The sequence below is a fragment of the Pyrus communis genome, chromosome 13, assembly GCF_041283825.1.
Source record: "Pyrus communis isolate YQ-2024b chromosome 13, ASM4128382v1, whole genome shotgun sequence".
Classification (NCBI taxonomy): Eukaryota; Viridiplantae; Streptophyta; class Magnoliopsida; order Rosales; family Rosaceae; genus Pyrus; species Pyrus communis.
The window spans coordinates 17,757,792-17,776,531 of record NC_142577.1 but is presented as its reverse complement, the minus strand read 5'-3'; the positions used below and the strand labels follow the sequence as shown (position 1 = coordinate 17,776,531).

The window sequence follows — 18,740 nt, the reverse complement described above, 5'->3', positions numbered from 1 at the left end:
ACTTGAATTTTGTCGCAGATATTTTTCCTTTCCTTGTCCTATCACCTCTGTGTTCACAACCTCAACCCCTTTCTAGGGGAAGCAATTTGTAGTGTTCCCCCTTGAATAAGTTAAAAAAATAGTTATTATTGAATATTAATCGCACTAGCATGAACTTGAACGTCACGTGGTAATGACCTCGTTAACAGGCTAAATTACAGCCATCCTAATAATTCAGTAGATTGGGCCTTAATGTTCTGATCAGAAATCCAATCTTGTATAACCACTTGATCGGAAGAAATCAGGGAGAGAGGGATTATGGAGTGATGGCCACGCCCATTGACCTGGTTGACTAGAAATAGGTGTTTGTTGGAAAAATGCATGTGGTAGGACCAGTAGGAAAATAGACCATGGAAAATAGACGAAACTCTACGGAAGCGTCTTTGACTATAATGCTTTTTTAATTCTAAATACGAAATAATGCTACACTTATTATTATTATTTAGTTGTTTCATTATCTATAGCGAGACCCGCCAACTTATATACGCACACATCAGAAGCCATTCAGCGTAAAAACAAAAAACCAGAAAATATGAGAACCAAAACTCTGAACGTCTCCTCCGCCCTGCTCTGCTTCTTCTTTCTCAGCTGCCACCACCTCCTCCGCCATGCAGAAGCTCAAGATCCGAGCACAGAAGGATACACCTGCTCAGCCACACCCAACCAAACCGCCTACCCATGCCAGACCTACGCCTTGTACCGAGCCCTCTCCCCCGACTTCCTCGACCTCGCCGCCATCGGAGACCTCTTCCAAGTCAGCCGCCTCATGATCTCCAACCCCAGCAACATCTCCTCCCCGAATGCCTCCCTTGTCGCCGGCCAACCCCTCTTCGTCCCCCTCTCATGCTCCTGCAAGTCCCCCAACTCCTCCATCTCCATTTCCTACGCCAATATCTCCTTCACCATCAAAGCCGGCGACACTTTCTACCAGATCTCCACCCACAACTTCCAAAACCTCACCACCTACCAGTCCGTCGAGCTCGTAAACCCTGATCTGGAAGCCACCAACCTAACCATCGGCGTCACCGCCTATTTTCCCATCTTCTGCAAGTGCCCCAACAAAACCCAGGTCGGAAACGGAACCAATTACCTCATCTCGTACGTTTTCCGGCCGTCTGACAACATCTCGACCGTTGCTTCATTTTTCGGGGTGCAAGCAAAGGCCATAACCGATTTAAACGGCAACAACATCCAGCCTTTTGACACGGTTTTCGTGCCGGTGGCTCGCCTTCCAGTACTCTCCCAACCCACTGTTGTTCCTTCTGCTGCACCGTCTGGGAAGACAGAGAGGAAAGGAGTGATCAGAGGGCTGGCAATTGGGCTGGGAATTACCGGACTTGTGCTGATTTTCGTTGTCGGGTTTTTGATTTACAGAGACGGATTGCTGAAGAAGAAGATTGGTGGGAAGGGAGATGAGGAGAATAAGGTTCTGTACAAGAGCAAGCAGGGGTCGGAGAGGGCGAAGGAAATGGAGGTGGGTTTGTTGGCGGATGTTTCGGATTGCTTGGACAAGTACAAAGTGTTTGGGATTGAAGAGTTGAGAGAGGCCACAGATGGGTTCAGAGAAAGTAGCTTGATTGAAGGGTCCGTGTATAAAGGCTCCATTAATGGAGATTTCTATGCCATCAAGAAGATGAAGTGGAATGCCTACGAGGAGCTCAAGATTTTGCAAAAGGTATTTCACCTTCTTCTTTTCTTCTCTGTTTTTGTTTCTTAATTTTTAGGTACTTGATATATAGATCATAGGATCTTTTACCAAACTAGCTATCCACGATACAAATTTGAAAGTTGTGAATAAGGGCTAGCCAAGTGTGAATTGATATATAGATCATAGGATCTTTTACTTATTATTTTCTGTGTGGAATATTATGTTCATGGTCGAAATCACATTGTTTTAGCATTTAGATTTATATTCTAAAAAGTAATAAAATAAATGAAACCTAAACAAACGTTGTGAAACGTTGTTTCGGATATGAACCATTGTCAAATTACGCGGTGTCGGCTCATTTAAATGATTCTCCTCCTTCAGTTTAAGCAAAACTTCTTACTTAAGCAAGAACACGGCGTTTATGAAGGTTGTTCTCTTTTAATTATTAATTAGTGCAGTTTAATGTTCGTAAGCATGTTTTGGCTGGAGGGACAAGAACAAGGTCGCAAATAGCGATTTTTCTTGAATACCTACAGGCACTCTCAATGCCTTACACATATTTGACCGTTGGATTATCCGACAACTTAAACTGAGTGGCCGAGGACTGTCAGATTTTATGCAAATTTGTGTGGAAACTTTAGTGTCTGTAAGTATTCAAGAAAAAACGCACAGATGGTAGAAGATGCAGACTTGTTTGAGCCAAAGGTTGAAACATTCCAAAAGATAAAGGATTCAGACTAGGACAGCTCTTGAGAAGCCTCATTATAAAACTGATCTGTTGCAATATTCAATTAATTACTGCTAATATATGATATGATTTAGGTAATCTGGCAATGCGACTTGTCTGCTTACTAAGTTTTTTAAGTTTTTATAATAGAATATCTTGTTTGGCAGGAAGCTTTAGATATTAACTGTGTTTAAAGCATTCTTAGGAAGAAAACAATGCTTGGAAAAATGTCTGCCGTCAGTGGTGTCGCATTTGTGGCCCAATTAAATGGATATTCAAATGTAGAGCCTTTGAATGTAGCCATAGATGATGTATTTCTAAAATTTAGACCAAAGTTTTTGGCAAACGGTAATGAGCTTTCTAGATAGATAGATATAATGTATTATCATGCATATCCCAAAAGGATAAAGAATGAAGTAAAAAATTGCGTTATTGGGTGTCAAAGAAGTCAAATAAAAGTAGAAACGTGTGTTAAATTAGTTGGCTTGCACTATCTTCTTAAATTTGAATTCTCTTCTTGTAAATTAGAGAGTAATTTAAAATATCGTCACAGTAAATCAAAAGTTAAATGAAGTATTAGGTGAAAGATAACAAAGTGAACCATGTGCAGAAACTTCCAAATGTGCAGCCTTACAATTTGGTTTTTAGTCATTCTATTTAGTTCAGTTGTTTGTTGGAGAGTATTGCCGGGTCCATCCAGTTGTTGGAATCATTTTTCATGTTATTTTAATAGGTTTGGTGAGGTTAAACACAACATTTACTTTCTTCTCTCTTTTCTTTTTTATCCAGAATTTAACGTAGATTAGAGCAGTTTAGAATATATATCATTCATCGAGTAGTTTAGAATATTTATCGGGTTTTCCTTAAAAAGAAAAGAACATTGAAGATTTTACTTCTACTGGGGTGCATATGAGATTGCTTCTCATACTTGGAACTGAAAAACTTTGATGACTTCCAATATACTGTTATTAGCAGACATTTTAACTACTTTGCATAGGGTACTTTAATTACTTTTGAAACATGATTAGTATGTAATTATGTGCACAATTTTGAATTATAATTGACAAAATACTGGCTTTTCGAATTTTGAAGGTAAACCATGGCAGTTTGGTGAAGCTAGAGGGTTTCTGCATAGACTCGGAGGATGATTCTTGCTATCTAATTTACGAGTATGTCGAAAATGGTTCTCTTTATTCATGGCTGCATGAAAACAAGAATGAAAAATTGAGTTGGAAGACAAGGCTGCAAGTTGCTATCGACGTTGCAAACGGTCTCCAATACATTCACGAGCACACTAGGCCGAGGGTTGTGCACAAAGACATCAAGAGCAGCAATATTCTCTTAGATTCGAACATGAGAGCCAAAATAGCCAATTTTGGGCTAGCAAAGACTGGTTGCAATGCCATAACAATGCACATTGTTGGAACTCAAGGCTACATTGCACCAGAGTATCTTGCTGACGGGGTGGTGTCAACGAAAATGGATGTTTTCTCTTTTGGAGTGGTGTTATTAGAGCTCGTTTCGGGGAAGGAGGCGATTGATGAAGATGGAAATGTTTTGTGGGCAAGTGCTGGTAGGATTTTGGAGGGAAATGAGGAAGAGAAGGCAAGGAAACTCAGGGAGTGGGTGGACACTGAAGTTTTCTCGGAGTCATGCTCAGTGGAGAGCATACTGAATGTTGTGACTGTTGCCATTGCTTGTTTGCATAAAGATCCTTCAAAAAGGCCAACTATGGTGGATATTGTCTATGCCTTGAGTAAGAGTGATGATTTGTTTTTTGACGTCTCCGATAATGGATCATCGGCTCCCCCAGTCAAAGCAAGATGAATCGCGAGGAACTCTTTTGGCTTTCATCTCATGTAGGGAAGGCAAGGGTTAGAGTCGAATTATTGCCGTGTCTAAGTATTTATTATGTACCTGTCAATAAATATCATGTATCTGGCATTTTCGGGCACGTGTTCCTACTCGTAATTTTTGTATCATCGTGAGTAAAATCTGTTAATTACTGCTCAAGTGGTTGGGAAAAAAATCATTTGGAATAAAAACTCAAATTCAAGACGTATGCAACCAACTAGCTATTAATTTAGCGGTATTCTCTTCCAGACTATTGAACTAGGTGCCAAGTTCGAAGCACGTATTTCTGGGATGTAGAAAAGAAATTTAGAAAGAAAAAAAAAAACACTCAAAATCAAGAGATAGCCACATCAAGTTGGCAAGATCTTGCAAACTTTGCATTCAAAAGCTGAAACCCAGTTTCGCAATTCCATTCCAATGAAAAGCTGTAAAGATTTCAACCATAAACTAGAAAAAATTTAGGACGAGTGGGCAAAAAAGTGGTTGTAAGATGGGGAAGTTGAGCCGGGCAGTACGCTTGGTAAGGGCATCATCATCTGTAGGATCTGGGCAGCCGCTGGCTGTTGAATCCCATTTAAACCGTCTGTTGATTTCTTTGTTGGTTTGCTACCCACTTTTAGAGAGTCGTCCTAATAACTCGTGCAACATATGACGTGCTTGGTATGATCACACGCTCCATAAATGGTGGTTTGTGTACAAAATTTAAACACCTTTACCCAACCTAACTCAAGCTCCATCAGTATCTATCACTTAAATGCTCTACTTAGTTACAGGTCTATGCTACCGAGCTCGACAACATTAATATTTAGTAGAACTTCTTATAAGCATCCGTTTTGTGCTAGGCAAGTGCTTCCCGATGTGAAACTCCGTCCACTTAATTTGTAAATTATGAATCATGGTTGTGGCAGACTCGCATAGCACGAGACAACTTTGAACGATGTCACGAATCACACCCTAGTACAATAGCATTTGCAGGTATCTACTTGCCGCACTTCTATTGTTTCTTGTTGCTTTTGTTTTTCATGGTCATTTTTGCTTTCATTAGTTATTAGCCTCTCTTTCGCATGCACTTAGCACTCTGTGAATAAAATCTTTCTATATAAAACATCTATTTTTCAAAACATGTCGATATAAGAAAATTCACTATAAAAATTAGTTAGAGCCAGTAGCGTAGGGTTTTATTTCTCCAATTTGGGTCTCTGTGGATTTTACTACGGTCTAGTGGTATTCCTCTTTACTTGTAAGTGAAAGGTCTTAAATTCGATTATAGTAAAAAACGAATTTGAACTAAATTATTGCTAACCCATTGTGAGGTTAAGTCAATCCCGCTCCCCTTAGTGTAATAAGACAGTTTGTTCAAAAAAACTTTTTTTTTATAAGTTAATAAATATTTATTTATCAATACATTAATAACTTCTTCAAAATTACTCATTTATATAGGATTTTTACTATACTCACAATTTTAAGCATACAAATTATCAAACGTTTATTTGTTTTATTTTACAGTTGATTATTCTTTAAATACAACATAGTCAATTTGTGGTTTGCTACCCAAACATAGGGAGTGGGGTGCTCTACTCTTGAGAACCATAGAGTGTGGTTACTATGATACTCCAAATTAATGGTTGTGGCCCTTACCCACCTTGATGGATTTCACTTAGTGAATGTACCGCTTAGTTATAACTCTGTGCTATTGGACTCAGCAATATGAATGATTATTGTAACTACTTATAAGCAGTCGAGTCAAGCAAATATTTTTCAAAGTAGTCGAGTCAAGCAAATATTTTTCAAAGTGGGAGTTTATCCGCTTAATTTGTCGAGCAAATGTATCTTTTTCTTCAGACCATATATACGTATGGGATTGGGATAAAAGGGTGCTCTGTGCTTAGATAAAACAGAGAATTGACTATTCATGAATCATGCTTCCAACATATTATTGGCCTTTAGGATGAAGATTATTTAAAAATAAATCAGAAAAATTTGTCAAAAGAGCCTTTTACTTTATAAATTTATACAAGTAGATAAGAGTTTGAACTAGTATATCAATTTGTGCAAATTCTTGGATTGTTATTGACAAAGAGATCTTTCAAAAAGGGCAACCATGGTGACATCGTCTATGCCTTGTGTGAGAGTGAAGGCGATTTGTTTTTCAACATCTACGACGATGGATCATCGGCTCTCTCAGTAAGAGCAAGATGAATCACGATGAATTTTGTTTTTTTTCTTTTAGGCTTTTATCTCAATTGGTTAGGAAAGATAAAAATTAGAGTCGAACTAACTATTCTTTTGTAGTATTTTCTTTTGCAATGTTTGTAGACGTGCCAAGTTTAAATCTCCTTCTCCAACAATACATGCACTAAAGAAATTATTAGGGTAAATTATAATTTTATGTAAAGTCAATATATCTATATGTATTAGGAAATCATATGAAAGGGATGTTATTATTTTAGTTTGGATTTAAGAAATTCGATGAATTATTCCTAAAACATTTCAATCTTATAAATTAGTTATTATTTTAGTTTAATTTCGTACAACCGTTAATCACTTCGTTAAATTAACTGTTAAAAGATGATGTGGCAAACGTGGAAACCTGATTTAAAGTCCAATTTGTGCCACAGGAGAGGGAGAAAGAGCTGAAGAAGGAGATCGAACAAAGTTTCACACTTTGAGAGGTCTGGGATCGGACCAGTGAATTGGTTTTTATGAAGCCAAACCTGGGACAACTGGGTCATGTTTACTAGTACTGATGTGCATGCCTGAGTACTTTGTTTCAAGCTTCTCAACCACGCAACTTTGGCTGACATATTTCACGCCAGGACAATTAGATTTAGCATCCCCACCTGCCCCACTTTCATTGCTTCTAGTGTTGTCTTTGTTCTCCATCGTCATTTTGTCTTCACTAAGTGATCACTAGTCTCTTACTACGCGTCACACATAGAATTAGTTTTTAAATAGTAGTATAGAAACTCCAAAAGGTTGATTTAGTGAAAAGTGAGCAAAGAATTGGAGCTTTTCAATCCGAATTTGAACTACCACATATGCATTCTTTGGGCCCATTGGCTCTGCTTTGATGTGTTGTTTAATTCAAGTGCCAAAAGTATGCCCACCGTCTCATCTGGTATTCGGGCTACATGGAAAGAGAAATTAGTATGTCACCAACTCTTTGACAATAGGAAAAATCATAATTCAACTCTTTGACAACATGACAAACCAAAAGCTCTACCTCTTCTCTATCTATCCAAGGGATGGAAGGGGCTTTTGGGATGAAAAAAAAAAAAAAAAATTGCAAGTTTCTGTTTTTGTTTTTGTTTTTTTTGTTTTTTGTTGTTTTTTTTAACAAATATATATATATATATATTTATTTATTTATTTATTTATGTATACCTTTGCTTTGCATTGAAAAAAAAAAACCGATAAAAAAAAATGATATGATTCAACCTCAAACCCATTTGAATGTGGTAGATAATAGCATGGCTCGAGAATTGATGTGTATTCAAACCATACGAGCTAGTAATTGACTATATACTCATATTGGTGACATTATTGTGAGATACCTTCAACATTATAAAAATAATAGTAGCATAGATGTAGGACATGTCAATCCCCTCCATAAATTTTCATGTTTCATCGGTAAAAATTGTTCATATAAAGTCGATTTATATTACAAAAAGTTATACTTGGATCCTTTTCCGTCCAAGTAGGCATTCTAACTTTCTTGCCAACCATGTGGTTGGAGTTGAGTTGAATTACATCCACTACTGTTAAATTAGTTTTAGGATCCTTCGTGGTATCATAGCCTATTTGCGTTTTGTTTGTATCATACTTTATCAGTTCCAAAATTATCAAGTACCAATCAATTTTATACCTTCAGAGCCCTATTGAAGGATTTGTGTTGAGGCACTAGCCGCACTACTGCCGAAGTACAAGAGTTTCTCTCAAACCAGAAAACCAATCATAAAGCGACACATGTTAATATCACAATAAAGCTCATAGAGTCCCACATCGATCTCGGACAAAAGCGTGTGACTCTCCTCAACTATAAAAGGAGACCATTCTCCCACAACTAATGAATAATGACGTTATTCCACTTAACCCATTATTAAAACTTACTAATGATGATTATGTTCGAATCTTTGCGTTATGTAAACTCTATATTATTAAAGAGAACTCTATTATCCTCGTGGACGTAACCTAACTTATGGTGAACCATATATATCTTGTATATTGTTTTCTTATCTCTATCTTTTTACATATTACCTACACTTTACCGAAGCAACCTTGTGAATGTTACAATTTGACACTTTACGTTGTTCCAAAATATATTATATTTTGTGCATCAACACGTGTTGATCTCCAATTAAAAACATACGTTTTTAGAATGTCGATAACACGTGAAATAGACAAAATGCAAGGAGAAGCCAATCATACCCTAACAAGTTCGGATATTATTTTATTCATGTGAGACGCTGATGTATTGTTTGATTGCTGTTGATGAGATCGGAATACGAAAATTAAGAACCACTGTTGGCAATCCTAATAAAACAGAAATTCCATGAAATATTAGACTTTTGGTGTTCTTGTTGATGAACAATGAACAATCGACGACAAAGGGTTGGACAGCGACTATCCACTGTAGTTGCAAGCGTGCAAAGGAAAGGAAATGACTTTTCGGGGAGGGACAAGGTTGTCCACGTCGGATTTTCCGAAAAATCCCAAATTTTCATGATTTCCCCACTTTTCTCTGTTTCTTTTTTCTTCCAAAATTCCACTTGTTTTGTTTAAAGTTTCTGTTGTTTCTCTCATGGGCCCCTGTTTCCTTCTTTCTTTCTTCTGAAACCTCGAAACTCCAGAAAAAAACATCCCTGGCTGACTGTAACAAACATGGTTCCATTGAGTAGTCAGCTGCACAGATTGCAGCTCGGCGTTTTGCCTCCTCGGGTTCCGATCTCCCACCGTTTTTCTTCCCCAAAAAGGTATTCAGAATTTCATTTCATCTTTTCAATTACCAAAAGTGATTGATTTTTTTGGTTGTTTGTATGGCATTGGCATTGGCATTCATATGGGTTTTCTTCGCATTCAAGATCAAAGGGTTTATTTTATTGATTGGTTTATGGACTAATAATGCTATATTGTGCCCTCTGCCCACACTAATCTGGCTTAATTGTAGAAATCGTCCTCAACTATAGTTCGAGTTGCATTTTCGTCTCTGAATTCGAATGTTAGATTCTTTAGCCTCCAAATTTGGTCCAAGGTTTACACTCTTGGTCATGAAAGCAAACTAATTTGGGGCATTTGGTTGGTGGTAATTTTTGAAGCTTTGTTTTTGGGTTAATCTTCGTGTGTTTCTTAGATATTTGTGAACTGGCTAGGGCTTGAAATTGTGAACTGTTGATTGTAATGTGAACCGAGAGATTTCGGGTTTTTAACTAATTGGGTAGTGCCAATTCTTTGTTGGAAGTGTGAACTTGTTGGTAGACAAAGGGGCCGTGTATGGAGAGGAAGTACGGTGCTAGGGGACAGGGAGTGATCAAGATGAGTACTTTTCATGAGGAATTTTTCAGGGTTTGATTCGCCTTTCCTCTTCAGACCGGCATACTGAATTTCTGAGATTCTATATACTTTGGCTCAAATTTTACTGTCATGCGTATCTTCAATGAAATGGTCTACTTAAAGTAGTAATAAATGGCTTTCGCATGAGTTGCTTGTTTAAAACTATGCGTTCTTCCTGTAGAGTAGGAATTTACTAATGAAAATTAGTTGATGTCTGATGCCGTATACATAAGTTATCCTGGCTGAGCTCCGTTTCATAATCCTTATAAACTGTTAGGCAGGTACGGGACCAAGGTGCAGGATTATCAACATTTAAGTTTTGAATGCAGCATATAGTATTATGTATAAAAAGCTTCCGACTTCTATCTGAAGCATATTGTGATAATACCATATTTTGTAACTGAGGGAAACTATAATTTGGAGTACATTTGCTGATGTCTGTATTTGGGCAATGTACTGTATGATACATACATGGGGCAAGTGTTGAAGTACAGTTATCCTGAATTTTAGTGTAGACGAGCCATATGATGCTAACGTTGATGATACTTACCAGGAAATTAATGCCATGCCAATTTTGGTGGATCAAATCTTCGTCTTTACATGCAAGTAGTTTCATAGTACACAACAGAGGTGAGAATATTGTATGTATGCTTTATCCTGTGTGAAAGCAAGGTATTAATAACTAACATTCTTTCATGTTTTACTTACGTTTATTCTTTTTACAGCGAAATGTGAGGCCAGTTCTCAAAGGGCAGAAAATAAGCTACATTCCACTGTGTATATAAATGTTGCAGATGATTTGAATGACCAACTCTTTAATACAGACCCAATTAATATTTCTCAGGTGAGCATTAGATGGAAATTTATTTATTTATCTGTTTAATTTCTAACAAGAGCATTAGATGGATGAATCTGCATAAGAGATTGTAATTTTTTTTTTTTTTTTTTTTTTTTTAAAAATCTGAAAAAGAACATATCTTGAATTAGAATTGATTAAATCGGATAACAGCTTAAACCCCTTTCGATGTTCCTCTATTTAGTGGTTTCACCTGTTTACTCTCTGTTATCAAGTATTTGTATCCATGATAACTTCAGATCTTGCATTTGACTCATGTCATGGCACTTCTAGTATTTAGTAAATTTCTTGACAGAATTTTCTGTATATGCAGGTTCTCGTAGCTAAAGTCACGATGGGATTGCTGTCGTTATATTTCTCATTTAGGCTAGGACAGTCAAATGTTTTTCATACTTTCATTAAGATCGTCCAAGGAAAACTTCCCTCTATCATTCAAACTTTTGGGGCTGCCGCCTTGCCCTTTGCCTCTGTTTCTAATTCATTGAATAAACCTGTACCTCTTCGGTTGGATGTGTCTTTTCCTTCATTTCGAGACATTAAATGGAGCTTTGCACGGTTACTGTATCTATTTAACATCCAACTTGAAAAGAATGTTGCCACGTAAGTGAAGAATCAGATGGAGCTTTGCATGGTTTCTATATCTATCATTTCATGCTTGTAATTTGTTTGGTCCATGTTCTCATTTAGCTAAGTTCTTTTGTAAATGTTTTTTAGGTTCTTTCTGGTGCTCCTGGTAGCATGCTTCTCATTTGTTGTCATTGGTGGTTTCCTATTCTACAAGTATAGGTAACCTATAATCCTTTCTAAGAGCAGTTCGAATTACTTTCTCTGGCATATTCTGCCTCATGTTGCTTTATCGTATTTCATTAAATAGCATTTTTTTTTTCCTCATGTCTAGACTATCAGATTGATACAATTGTTGGCCCATTTATAACAGCTGAAGTTTTCTAATATGGTATCACCATATCAGAGCTTTGGTGGTAGCAGCCTAGCAGGGGGTACTGGATGCGGAACCCTCAATCCATTCCCCACTTCTTTGGTGCAGGGTGGGGTTTCAGCTATATTTTTCTTTTTGTTTGATTTTAACATACAAAGAAAGAACGCGTTCGTGTGAGGGACAGTGTTAGATTGATATACATTGTTGACCAATTCCCTAACAGCTTAAGCATTTGGGGTCCATCTGAAACAATATGGTTTCATCATTTTCTTGCCTTCTTCTTCAGAAGGGTCTCAGCATCTTAGACCAACAATTATTTTGTATTCTAACACCTCCCCGTCAAATGCGGGCCTCTCTTCACTATTAAAGCCCAACATGTGGAATTCAACTTATATTGGTTACGCTTGCAGGATTTGACCAGGAATTCCTGCTTTGATACCATGATAAAGTTTGTTGTTACCACACTATTCCGAAAAATTTAAGTGTTACAATGTGGGCTGACAAATATTTGATATTCTAACGGTTAAGCAGTCTTTTAATAGTATTTGTATCAAATGAATAAATTCCTCATGTTTGTTTACAATCCGGATGCATTTCAAATTACACAGGGGTAGTAATGAGTCTTTGGAGGACTGCTTCTGGGAGGCTTGGGCATGTCTGTGCTCATCATCGACACATTTAAAAGTGTGATTTCGCTTCCTAATTTTATAATTTTGTTCATTCTAAAAGTTTTCACTAATTCTGTATTTTCTTGGATGATTCTAAATAACATGCATTGTAAAATATACACTGCAGCAAAGAACACGCATTGAACGTGTTATTGGTTTTGTTCTTGCAATATGGGGCATATTATTTTACTCTCGCTTGTTGAGCACAATGACTGAACAGTTCAGGGTAAGTTATTGGATTGTGGAACATTATCTTACATCTAACTTATATGTAAATGGCATCCTTATGGCCATCATTTGCTCAGAACAATATGTACAGACTAAAAGAAGGCGCACAAATGCAAGTTCTGGAGACTGATCATATCATTATTTGTGGAGTGAACAGTCATCTTTCCTTCATACTAAAGCAACTAAACAAGTATCATGAACTTGCTGTCCGCTTAGGTACTGCTACAGCTAGGTAATCTATTTTTTGTACTTGAATGGAGTTTTTAATATCAGGATTGTGTGGTAAAATTACTGGATTGTGTTGTTGTCTTGCTTATATGTCACAGGAGGCAGAGAATTCTTCTTATGTCCGATCTCCCAAGAAAGCAGATGGACAAGCTCGCGGACAATTTAGCGAAAGATCTTATACACATTGATATCCTTACAAAGAGGTAGGACTATAAGAAATCATCTAACTCATCTGCGTCTGATTTTATAAGGCCTCAGTGCAATAAAATAAAAAATTATCAGTAAGAAATGATGTCATGTGTAATTGGATTTGATAATAAAATTGAGACTTTGTGTGCTTCTGATTCTTACTTTGAGGCTCTACTCTTACAGTTGCAGCCTTAGTTTAACAAAATCATTTGAAAGAGCCGCTGCCAACAAGGCACGTGCAATAATTATACTGCCAACAAAGGGAGACCGGTGAGAACTTGATCTACTTTTGCTTCTATATGAGAAATTATACTACAGTATACAAGGTTTTCGACAAAGTTTCTTTGGAATTTCCTAGTATATTAGAAATTTCTTATCTCTCAAATGTGTTTTGACTTCACATCCTCATCTGTTTAGGTACGAAGTTGACACTGATGCTTTTTTGTCTGTTCTGGCTCTTCAACCTATTCCCAACATGGAATCTGTCCCCACAGTTGTTGAGGTATATCACTAATCTAGTCTTCGTACTGAACTTTGTTACGAAGTTTGCTAAAATCATGTTAAATTTTCCGTGCCCAATGAATGCAGGTTTCAAGTTCCAATACATGTGAACTCTTAAAGTCGATCTCAGGGTTAAAAGTAGAGCCTGTGGAAAATGGTGCATCAAAATTATTTGTACAATGTTCTCGTCAAAAGGGACTCATAAAGATCTACAGGCACTTGCTTAATTATCGAAGTATGCTACAAGCGTCTGTTTGAACTAAAACTGGTTTTCTCGTGATGATGCTTATGAAATTCTTTTGAACCCTCAATATTAATACTATATGTATTACCAAAAGGATATGTGATTTAAATCCAACAATTGCAAAGTTAAAGATGAAATGTTATTGCTGTATTGATAATTTCTCCCATTTTATCAGATGTGTAATAAATTGAAACTTTGAGCCCATCTTATAAATCAATTTGAAATCTTTCGGTGGTAACTAGAACTTAGACCTGTCAACCCAAGTCATGCATTGTTTCTTACTGCGGTGGTTATTTTTACATCATATTGGTTATTAGGCAAATGGAACCATCTCTCTAATCATTTCTGAGATGGCACACTAATTGATGTTATTTCCACTCAGTGCAGAAAATGTATTTAATCTTTGCAGTTTCCCAAGTCTAGCAGGGCTCAAGTATAGGAGATTACGACATGGGTTTCAAGAGGTAACACCATCTGTCAAATGTAATTCTGCTAGTGAAGAACTTATAGCGGTTGGCTGATTGAGAATTTTTCTCTGACTCGATATCCCTTTCAGGCAGTTGTTTGTGGGCTTTATAGGAACGGGAAGATAGACTTCCACCCCAATGACAGTGAAATCTTGCAGGAAACTGACAAAGTATGAGAAGTTCTTACTTTTTTAATTTGCACTAAAACAAGCACCAATAACTTTGATATTTCTTTTGACTTGTGAAAAATGGAATCATGAACACAATGTTTGTTAAAATTTTGTTTTGTAAATATCTCTAGACACTGATGGTTGGTTGGATTGTTTACTTTCGCGGTTCCTGTTTTTATTTATTGTGAACAGACAATTAGACAAAAATGTAGTAAAATTTGATAATTGCAAAATAGAAGAAAGAAACAAAGATGATCATGGGAACCTGAGCGGATTCACTCTGTGACTGCTTCATTTGTTTTAGTACTTGCTTTTTGTTGTTTTGCTGACTGAATGGGTCATGTTTTTATTTATGAGTTCCTATCGTTGTGCACTTTCCTCATGTAGGTATTATTCATTGCACCTGTTAATGGGAGTAAGACACCAGATGTTACTTATTCGAATGTTGTCAAAGAAATTGGTGCTGATCAAAGTTTGGATGATCTAGAAACAAACGGGGGTACTCACCCGCATGCCTTGCAACTGGTGAAAACACGACTTGAGAACATTGTCAGGCGTCCCAAGAAACCAGGCTCTAAGGTGCAACTTGACTAAGACATAATTGCTTGAAGGTCACCAGGGCTTGATAGATTTGGTCTCCAATCTGAATAATTTTTTCTTATTAATGCAGGCCTCAGACTATAATCTGGGACCAAAAGAATTTATCCTTCTGCTTGGATGGCGCCCCGACATCATAGAGATGATTGAAGAATATGACAATTATCTTGGACCTGGCAGTGTCGTGGTATGTTCTAATTCGCTTGGAACTCTTGTTGTGGATCCTATATTCAGCAATTTCCCTAAAATGTAAAACAATAGTAAAAGTACATTGTTACTTACGCAATTGCATGTGTGATGGAATCTTGAAGAGGTAGTTATATTAAGTGGCTGTAAGACTCCAAAGTAACGGAAGGCAGTGAAATATCTAATAAATCAATTGCCCTGATCTGTAAAACATTAGTAAAGGATGTAAATTGTTACTTGTGCAAGTACATGTGTGATGTAACATGGAGAGGTGGTTATATTAAGTGGTTGCCAGGTACTTCAAAGTAACGTGCAGGCGGCGAAATTGCCAATAAATCAATTGGGATGTTATTGCAGGAAATTAACGGATTATAGGAATTTTTCTTCACCTTGAGGACGCATGATAGGGACTGAGAAAAATAGATTTTTTTTGTCTGCACAACCAGGAATCATTGTTTTATATGTGCAGGAAATTTGACACTTGATTAAACATAATTTTCATTTGATCACCTAGACTAAGTTTCTAGACATACATGCATTGGTGACTCACAATTCATCATCTTTATGCATGCAGGAAATTTTGTCAGATGTACCGTTAGTGGACAGAAAGAGGACAAGACAAGTTTCTGATCAAGGAAAACTCAAACATGTCAAGGTTTCTCATCGGGTACTGAATCTTTCTTTCAACCTAGAGTAGTACCTTCTGGTGTTTCTTTTCTTTCTCTATAATATTTTTGCAGGGCAGTTTCCTTTTCCGCTTATAAATTTCCATTTTTTTCCATGCAGATTGGAAATCCAATGAACTTTGAAACCTTACAAGATACCATAGTGCATATCCAAAATTCATTGAAGAATGAAGATGTTCCCTTGTCGGTCGTTGTAATATCTGATAGGGAATGGCTTCTTGGAGGTGAACATACATGAATTCCTCCCTTTTTCTTGGTTTTATGTTGTTTTCAATTAGCTTTTGGTCAATTTGCGTTGAAGTACCCTCTCTTCAGATCCAACCAGGGCAGACAAGCAATCTGCGTATTCTCTTCTTCTTGCTGAAAATATTTGCAACAAACTTGGTGTAAAGGTAGGTCAAGTTCAAATAAATAACAGCATCAATCATCATTTCCAATTTTGTAAAAATTCAAACTCAGAGTTTAATTAATTGAATAGTTTTCACAATAACTTAGTCATAATCGTCACCTAGAGCAAAAGTAACAAGGTGGTGCTTTGCAGGTACAGAATCTAGTTGCAGAGATCGTGGACTCGAAATTGGGCAAACAAGTAAACGCCGACAGACTTTTGTCACTGTTTATTATTTCTGTTGATATTCAATGGTATTGATTGTTATACACCCACAATCACTGCAGATCACCAGAATTAAGCCGTCCCTGACTTACATTGCCGCAGAGGAAGTAATGAGCCTCGTAACAGCTCAAGGTCTTGAATCCTTGTACTAGATTTAGCTCTCACAACATATTATATGGTTATTCCAAAATATTATAACGGGTAAATGATTTCTTTGTGCTTAACAGTTGCTGAGAACAGTGAACTAAACGAAGTGTGGAAAGACATTCTAAATGCACAGGGTGATGAAATATATGTAAAGGTAAGTGCCTCGAATCCTCAATTTTAATATGTTATGATGTTGATCTCGATTGGATATTGTCCTTTTTGTATTTTCGGCTAGAGGATTTGGATTGGATATCCATTAAACTGTATATCTAAACTTTGCCTGCTTTGTTACAACAGGATATCAGCCTCTACATTAAAGAAGGAGAGAACCCTTCATTCTTTGAGCTTTCTGAAAGAGCACAACTGCGGAAAGAAGTGGCGATAGGTTATGTGAAAAACAACAAGAAGGTAAAAAGGTCTTGATGTGGATTCGGCTCTTAAATTGCTTCAGACTTCTCATTCGTCTCTTATGCCATGTTGCAGGTTATTAATCCAGTTCCTAAGTCCGAACCCCTCTCCCTTGAGTTGACAGATTCGTTGATAGTTATATCCGAACTTGAAGGAGAACAACCTATCATTCTGGAGAACCAATCAAGTTGAAACAACCGCCCAAATTTTGCTCGTGAAAGTTTGAATCCCATGCTAAATGGAAGTACTCATGTTTTGACAGTGAAAGTGTTCTCCGGGCTTGACCATAGAACCGGCATTAAACTAGCAAATTGGTGAAGAGACTGTTTTAGCTTCTTTCTTTTGCAGTATTAGCCTCTCTTCTGGTGTTAAGACCGTAACATTGATACAGACACCACACTAATTCATGGAAATTTGTCCAATAAAGAAAATATGGATTAACAGTAATAAGCATTGTTAGCCATATTAATTATACCTTGATATTGTTCCTTGTGTTCGAAATTTACAGTTTCGTCTAACTGTTCTAGTAATATGTCTCTTTCCAACGCTGGAAGACGTCCTAAGTTTGTGGGTTGAGTATGCCGTAAGGTACGCATTTTAGTAAGAAGTTAATTATAGCTGGCCACTTGTATAATGCTCTTTTAGCAATAGATCAAAGTCTGAATAGAGTCTCGTTCTTTTGGTCATTTGATGACAAAGGATTGATGGTTACTGCCCTTTAAATTTGATACCAAGGATTGAGATTAAAACAATAAAAACACGTTCATTTAATCTCAACGTTTGGTATCAAAGCCAAATGTGAGTGATTATGAATTCCTTGGTTATCAGATGAGTAAGAGAACATTTTGAGTCCGAGCAACATAACAAAGGGTGATCCAAATCTGAATGCTTGATCCATGCACCACCATATTCTCAAATCTCAAATAAGACCATATGTAATGTAACATGTGTTAAGAACGATACCGGGTTCTTGAGAATACAATTAAGCTGTTTGCTTATAATACTCGATCAAATTCCACATAAAACAATAAAATACGATTAAAGAACGTCGTTACTAATGAAAATTTTAAGCATTCCAAGGTTTCACAATGATATGATGCTTATTGTAGGGATTCAATTCGTATATCGTAATCCGCTTGAAATAATTTCACTATGAAATTGTTTGGCAGCTCATATAAATATGATTAATAATACATACTCGGTTGATTGGTACATTTATATTAAAAAAGTACTTGGATAGTTTAGGGTAGTGCTATTCATGGGTATTTTTACCTTCTACACACCTTCTGTTTTTATTTTTATTTTTAACAAACAATAGTATCTACACTAATGATAAAAGGAGTGAGCTAAACCTTACAATAGGCTTGTCATAATCATGTGGTTCAACTTCGCATTTGGCAAAAATTAAACCTAAGACCTCTCACTTACAAGTAAAAAGAAATACCACTAGACCGTAGTACTAAGTGGCCGCACACACTCTTGTTAATCATTGATCTTCATCAATTAATTCGATCCGACGGTTGAAAATTGAGAGAGTATGTGAGAAGTAAAAATAGGGGTGTGGATAACACTACCCAAAATTTCATTTAAAGAATTATAAATATTAATGAGTGGTTTCATTAATTTTAACAAATGTATTTCTTTTATATAAATTGGTTGCGAATTCACCATTTATAAGATTCGAATATAAGACATCTCACTCACAAGTAAAGAAAAATGCTACTAAATCATAGTACTAAACGACAAGTTTAACAAATATCTTAGTATTGTAGCCAAATTCTAAATAAACGAAACTAA

General features: G+C 36.7%; 2 protein-coding genes across 4 annotated transcripts; both read left to right on the top strand.

Moving 5' to 3' along the window:
* Positions 1–469: 469 nt before the first annotated feature.
* On the top strand, positions 470–4,476 carry LOC137737150 (serine/threonine receptor-like kinase NFP). Its single transcript, XM_068476541.2, has 2 exons — positions 470–1,714; positions 3,507–4,476. The coding sequence occupies exons 1-2, from the start codon at positions 572–574 to the stop codon at positions 4,239–4,241; spliced, it is 1,878 nt and encodes a 625-aa protein (XP_068332642.2). The 5' UTR covers positions 470–571; the 3' UTR covers positions 4,242–4,476.
* Positions 4,477–8,692: 4,216 nt separating this feature from the next.
* On the top strand, positions 8,693–17,423 carry LOC137737649 (putative ion channel POLLUX-like 2). Of its 3 annotated transcripts, none has more exons than XM_068477191.2 (24): positions 8,693–9,241; positions 10,372–10,448; positions 10,544–10,662; positions 10,988–11,274; positions 11,389–11,460; positions 12,220–12,295; positions 12,407–12,505; positions 12,585–12,739; positions 12,834–12,938; positions 13,108–13,194; positions 13,342–13,426; positions 13,513–13,660; positions 14,057–14,133; positions 14,226–14,306; positions 14,694–14,885; positions 14,977–15,090; positions 15,664–15,756; positions 15,876–15,999; positions 16,091–16,167; positions 16,317–16,364; positions 16,451–16,520; positions 16,616–16,689; positions 16,833–16,943; positions 17,019–17,423. In XM_068477191.2, exons 1-24 carry the CDS (start codon positions 9,150–9,152, stop codon positions 17,133–17,135), a joined length of 2,580 nt encoding a protein of 859 aa, XP_068333292.2. In that variant the 5' UTR covers positions 8,693–9,149; the 3' UTR covers positions 17,136–17,423. The 3 variants fall into 3 exon arrangements, with proteins under 3 accessions (XP_068333292.2, XP_088538665.1, XP_088538666.1); XM_088682539.1 differs by having other exon boundaries at positions 9,206–9,241; positions 10,329–10,448; XM_088682540.1 differs by lacking the exons at positions 8,693–9,241; positions 10,372–10,448; positions 10,544–10,662; positions 10,988–11,274 and adding an exon at positions 11,612–11,720.
* Positions 17,424–18,740: the final 1,317 nt, after the last annotated feature.

Coding starts and splice junctions, on each gene's coding strand:
- LOC137737150 (XM_068476541.2), top strand. CDS start 572: ATGAGAACCAAAACTCTGAACGTCTCCTCCGCCCTGCTCTGCTTCTTC. Junction 1,715..3,506: donor AGCTCAAGATTTTGCAAAAG/GTATTTCACCTT, acceptor CGAATTTTGAAG/GTAAACCATGGCAGTTTGGT.
- LOC137737649 (XM_068477191.2), top strand. CDS start 9,150: ATGGTTCCATTGAGTAGTCAGCTGCACAGATTGCAGCTCGGCGTTTTG. Junction 12,740..12,833: donor TTAGGTACTGCTACAGCTAG/GTAATCTATTTT, acceptor TATATGTCACAG/GAGGCAGAGAATTCTTCTTA. Junction 14,886..14,976: donor CCAAGAAACCAGGCTCTAAG/GTGCAACTTGAC, acceptor TTATTAATGCAG/GCCTCAGACTATAATCTGGG.